Here is a 6634-nt window from a genome sequence, read left to right on the forward strand (position 1 = left end):
TATATATATATATATATACTACACACATATATATATATATATATACTATCTACTACACTAGTTAGTATTATATATATACTACATAATATATATACTACACATACACACACACACACACACACACATATATATATATATATATATATATATACATAGATTTACTTGTATGTATGTCTGCGTGTGAAGATATATGTATATTTGTTGCCAAATATAATATGAGCTTCGAAACCAATATGGACACTAAAATTTATTGTTTTGTTGATTTTCCTTTCTCAATTTTAACCTCAGGTGAGTCTTATGTGTTCCTCTTGGGCTACCCTTGCATTTATTCGTAAATTATGTAAATGGGTACTGTGGTCTCGCACAATGGAATAGTGGCTGTGAACTAAATAGTGTTTCAACTTATGACCACACTCTGTCCAACGCGATTATTTTTGCTGCTCACATTTTCTACTCGACAGAAAATGAAAGCGAAGATGATACGTCGGGTGAATTCATCAGTATCAATCATAATCGTAGTCTGGTATTTGTTGTATTTTTTTCAATCTCGGTTGTTCTACTGAAGGTACGATTTACTGTGCTATTGTCTTGCATGTTATACTGTGCTCAAGTCCTGCGCAAGAATGCATAGCACCTCTGCATGTAAACGTTTCTTAAAATATGCATGCTAAAGACATTATCTCACATCTTCTCACAAAATGATTCAGTATTTTGTAACTCGATCAGTATAAGAATGATACCTGTACACTGCACGTAGCAAAGCCTACTACCCTCTGATACCACCGCAAATGTTTCCTTACAGCACACCGGCACTCACTCCAATGCTGACACCTGCCGAGGCCTTTCACTTTCTGAGTAGCAGTGATCTGAACTTTAGTTCTGATACCGATATGAATTTTCTGGGCGCATCTGCGTTGGCGCCACTCACAGACATGCAAAGCATGCATCTGCCAACGCCCGGGTTCCCTTCCACCAACGATCACCTGGATATGGGTATGCACATGTCAAAAACCAATCACAAGGAGGATAGTACAAGTACCCAGAACAGTTCGGCGGATATGGCTAACAGTGGCGAGCGCATTGACGACGAAGGTATGCGCATGAATGGAGGATCTGGGACAATGATCCACGCTACTACGAACAAGCATGGCACGAAAGGCAAAGAAGATGCGAACACCTGTGCAGGTCCTACCACGTACACATCAGCAACCGCTCCTACTGAGGGGATGTTCGACAGTACTGCACACAGCGCAAACCTCCCACAGCGCCAGGAAAGTAATTATGTGGTCAATGGGACACATCGCAATGTCACAGCAACAGGGACCTGGGGGGATGCAGAAGCGGCCAGAAACCGAGAGAGCAGGGCCACTGTGAGTGAGAGTGTATTCCATGCGCCAACGACTGATTATACCAGCTTTGGCTTTGGATTACTACTCAACGGGGCGGGTCGACAACCTACGTATGTGATGTACATACGGTGCGGTTGGGGTGATTATGTATGTACCCGTGCCTATGTACTCTAGTTTAGTGTTTGCTTATTGGAAATTTCCAACGGGGCTTTGAGCCAGAGTGATATTTTCATATGCATGCAGCCATGAGGAAGTTCATTTTTATAAGTTAGAGCATGACTATATGTAAGAACGTACGTGTACTGTTGTACATGCAGGTTTGATCACATCGGTCGAGAAATTTTATCATGTTAAAATTGTGGATATTACTTTCTATAGCATTGGCATATATGTGTGTATATATACCTACCTCCATTCAACGACACCATTCACAAGGCAATATCAAATTTGTTTTGATATGATCGTATCATTCCTCAGCTACAGCACAATGAAAACAGCCGGGCACAACTACTGGCAACTACCAGCAACTACTAGCTAGCCGTTCATTTTCGAGCACCCGCACTTTTGTATAAACCTTAACACCAAGGGTTATATAATGTTTATATCCAGATACATGCGCTGTAGGATTAACTTCGTTGTATAGTCACATCACTGCATCTTATCCTCCGACGCACGCTCATCTTCATATCCCACGCGAACGCACATACAGCCGACAGCAGGACCAGTTTGCAGTACCCACATCAGTGTTTGGGGCGATGCTCCCGCCCGCTATGCCAATACCAGTCCAAGGTGTGCACGACTCAATCCGTATACTTCGCCCGCATGTTCGTAGTGGGTTGACCTTTTGTCGTTATGTCTCTCTCGTATCTCTCGCAACAATTTCATATGGACGTTGGCGATCTGCGTATGTTGTCGTATGTTGCATGAAAGCGGTATACTACTCTATGGGGAATTGATACATGTACGGAAACATAGAACACATGTCTAAGATCTAGGGTGGTACAGAGGTAAGATTTGCAAGTTAAAACAACTTCTGCATACTGATTTGACTGTAGGAGTCCCTTTAGCTGGTGTGAACCAGGTGCACAAAGCGCCGCTCCTGCAAAGGCGGCAGAGCGTACCGGCCCCAATAAAACCAGCCATACCGGTATCCAGCACATACAAAAGCGGGTCACACTCCAATCAGGTATGTGAATGACATGCATATTTGTAGAAATATGTGCGTATTGAGGCATATACAACTCCGTGGCTATGCCTTCCACTCATAACACGTTATGCTATTGTCATGTGGGCATTGGGTAGATCTTCGCATCGACTGCTTCAACTCCTCCACATATACGCTTGTATGTACAAAAGCAAATTTTATCCTTCTGGTATGCTTTGATACTGTCATACTATTTACGCCTAATATTATTCGCTTGTCTATCTTCCGCTTCCCATGCACAGACCACCCCCCAATTGGCGCCCACCCCATTCACAACTCCAGTACTGCCGCATGCAATGTGGGGCACAACCTCACCCGTAGTACCACCGCTGCAACTGCCTGAAGTGAAAAGTAATTACCAGGCCATACAGGAGGGCGAGGGAAGGTGTGTGTAAAGAGAAGGAAAAATTGCAAACACACCCAAACCGTAAAGCCTTGAACTTTATAACATATTATTTATTCATATAGTAAGATGGCGCATTGATACTTCTCGATTATAATACGCGGCGGTTATAAATAACCAATACTTTTCGGTCTGTTCTATCCTCAAGCGGTCACGACTCCACCTTTCCGTCGGTTTCTAGTTCTATTTCGTCATCTGACATTCCCCATTAACATAAAACCCTAAACCTTAAAAACCCACAGCTCCCGGGGCTTCGTGGACGATGTTCTCAAGGTGGGCAATCGTCGGATACACCACAAAACAAGCGAGAAGCGCCGTCGAGAGACGATCAATATGCTGTTTGCTCAGGCGGCTGCGCTGGTTCCCGTATTGACCCAACAGCGCGCGAAAGGGGTCAGTCACAGCAAAACAGTGATCCTCCAACATGGTAGGTCGGTGGGTGGCTATCCGGCGGTGGTGTGTACAGGTGTATGTAGTTTCAAGATGGTATTTTTTGGTTTATGGGCTCGGCTGTGTTGGAGTGTTCGTGGATAATCTGATATTCATTTCTGCGTAGGGTTGACCTGGCCTGTATACGAGGACGGTGTCATCGATCTCAGGCTGATGTAACCGGGAGTTTTTTATAAAATGATCTTTAATCTAGCACAATACACCGGCAAGCAGGCGCAACAGCACTCACCCCTCACTCATCTGCTGACAGTGAAATCTACCGCGATAATACAGGACCATGCCTTCTTATTTAATTTCAATTAGTTTGAATTATTTCTCACTCCTTATACCTAATTGACACAGTTGTGGATCACCTTGCGGAGCGCACAAGCAGCGACGCACAGATCACACAGCTGCGAGAGCGCAATCACGCTCTGGTGCAGGAGAACACAAAGCTCAAACGGTATGTATGCCAAGGTTGGGTGGTTTTTGGGAAACTAGATTGTTCAGGTCTTTGGTTGGTTTAGTTGGTTGTCGGGTAGTAGATTATGCGGTGAGTTGTGTGCTTTCAGCAGATCGCGCAGTCTAGTAACTGCCCAGGTAAACGTAAACGTAAACACACAGACCGAATGGCCTGTTTATTTGAGAGTATTCGTTGACGTATGCTCGGTTATATTCCGTTATTGGGCGGGTGTGGTCGAGTCGGATCGGAGTTTAGTTGAGTGTGTCTGAATGCAGTCAGTTTGTTACTTTGCTTGATACGCACAAAATGGGTTAGGTATGGACCCAGTCGGTGTCGATTGTGGTTGTGTTGGGGCAATTTACAAAGCGTGCGCTATTGTTCTGGGCTAGGCACTATTGATCACGTTTATCTGAGGGCGGTTGTGTGGCGTGATGGGTTGGGCCGTATAGGATTCAACAGTGTCGAACGAATTGCTCGGTACTGAGTTAAGAGATTTAGAGTGTTACTCGCACAGACAAGCAACCGTTGCAACGTAATGGCTCGTGCAATCGAGATGAAATTTTGAGCATTTCTTCCTTGGTTCAATCCAGCTATGTGGTAGCAATAGTTGTGGAAAGGGCAATTTGCCCTTGGTCTGAATTTAGGGGTGCAGTCGGTGTAGGGATTCGGGCCGAGTTCTGCTGTTTTTGACTCATTGGGGTGGGGATGGGATTGAAGTGGGTTGTATTGGCAAGGTGGGAGGTCTGTAGACTCTGTATCGTACTTTAACTGAGTTTGGGTGGCATGTCTGCGTACTTTTTTGGCTTGGTCGTTATTAGGCTATACTGGGCTTGCTTACACGGCTCTGAAAACTACCCCAAACTTAACGTTTAGAGAATAAATATGCTTTGTAACAGTTTGAGCACTTGGGTGTCTGGATGTAAGCAAATGGCTGTATAGTGACTAGAAACGGGGATCCTCACAGGAATCACCGAGGGGGATGTCTCAGTGTGGGAGATATATACTCCTTGCCTGAAAGTGACACGTAGACTATAATGAAATCACTGCATCCGGAACCGCATCATGCATAATTAATCCACGGGTGACTGAGTTCAGCATACCACCAAAAGCTTGCTGTTGTTTTAAACCGACATACCAGGCCAGTACACAAGACGGGTTAGAATCTCTCCTCCTCAAAAGGGTGTGTTATATGAACCAATACCGCCAGGGGTGCATTGTATATCTCATACAAAATCCAAGCAAATGTATCTTCATGGATGAGTCCACACATGCAAGGCTCTGGGACTGATTACTCATCGATCACTACATACAGGAAGCTAGCTGAGCTGGAAGAGTAGGGGCTTTGTCATGCTACTTCTAGCACGACTGTGCGTGCTCTGAGCCAAGTAAAACTCCACTGCGAAACGCACTGCCACTCATATTTTCAAAGGAGGTGCTCATGGTTGTGATACCAGGAATCGCATGTCTCGGATCTTGTAGTCTTGTAGTGGCATGTTTGCTGCAATGCGCAGAAGCTGTGACTGCACATTGTTGCGACGAAGGATGCTGACCTCAAAACGAGACACGCACAATGGAAGAACGACTAGAATGTATTCGCTAGCCGACCAACAATCTTGATGTTTTCAAGTTTGTTAGGCTGTTGCTGTTACTAGCGATAGAGTCATCACTCAACGCGCGGGTGCCAGTATACTCCTTCCCTCGAGCTTCCATCACGTACACACATCCCCCACATGAGGAAGACTGTATTACGCACAAGAAAAAGAAAATCCATATTTGGCAAGATCAATGACACCTCCATTCGTACACATTGGAAATAGTGTGATTTGGATATAGTACTCAGACTGTGGACGCTATGACAGAACTCATCAGGTGAACCTGAACAGAGAAACATAGCCATAGCCGCAACTGGGTCAACATATTTTGGTGAACTCAGGCGGTTCCATCTCAGGTCCACTCAAGTGGGCACATAGAGGTGAATAAATTACCATACATGTCGAGTGAAATTTATAAGATTAGCTCTTGAAGCTTAGTCGTAATTGTAGTAAACCATTCGTTTCGCTGTTTCAACATATATTTAAACGGCTGGGAGCATGGACATATGTGGCATACGCGCAAGCTCGATTGGTCAGGTTCAGCATACGGATTCTTGCAAAGTCAACAACGCAATCAACAAATGTGTTGAGTACAACCTCATGGTCGGATCAACAAACATTTATTATGTTTTATCTAGACTGTGTCGTAAGTACGTAAATAAACGTTTCTGTGTATAGAAATGCTATCATCTTGAAGAAATAGCCATGCGCAAGACCTAAACGATTCAGAACCTCGTATAGTATTGTTCGCCATATACGGTATTCGTGGTTTGCAATTATATTGAGAACGGGGTGCAGATCGACTGCTATATGTAGTGGTGCAGAGCGTTTTCCAGATACAAACATAATTACCAAAAAGGTTGCGTACTAAGAAGACCCACATGGCTAACACGACAAGCAACCACTACCTCGAAAAATTAAAATGCAACAAAGAGGAGCCGATATACTAATTAACTTCCCACAAGCACCCGGAAGGGAACATAGGATCTAAGCAGAACAAAGTATATACTTTAAAACACTTTTATATATCACACGTAATTATACTGTATACATATGCATATCACTTACTAATATATAGGCATACATATGTACAAATTCATATATATATATATACCCACAAACACACGCACATACAGACATACAGACATACAGACATACGTACATACATACATACATACACACACACACACAAAC

The 6634-nt window shown here is 43.9% G+C and overlaps 1 protein-coding gene across 1 annotated transcript in view; it reads left to right on the forward strand.

Moving 5' to 3' along the window:
• The window catches only part of SARC_03297 (hypothetical protein), a gene marked incomplete at its 5' end in the record, with an annotated part of 14927 nt that overhangs the window by 427 nt on the left and 7866 nt on the right, over positions 1-6634 (forward strand). The window contains 6 exons of the mRNA XM_014302919.1: positions 803-1459; positions 2059-2138; positions 2405-2535; positions 2796-2938; positions 3199-3383; positions 3749-3852. Coding sequence (XP_014158394.1) covers positions 803-1459; positions 2059-2138; positions 2405-2535; positions 2796-2938; positions 3199-3383; positions 3749-3852 — 1300 coding nt within the window. The remainder of the gene's footprint in view (positions 1-802; positions 1460-2058; positions 2139-2404; positions 2536-2795; positions 2939-3198; positions 3384-3748; positions 3853-6634) is intronic.

The sequence above is a fragment of the Sphaeroforma arctica genome (genome assembly GCF_001186125.1).
Source record: "Sphaeroforma arctica JP610 unplaced genomic scaffold supercont1.165, whole genome shotgun sequence".
Lineage (NCBI taxonomy): Eukaryota > Ichthyosporea > Ichthyophonida > Sphaeroforma > Sphaeroforma arctica.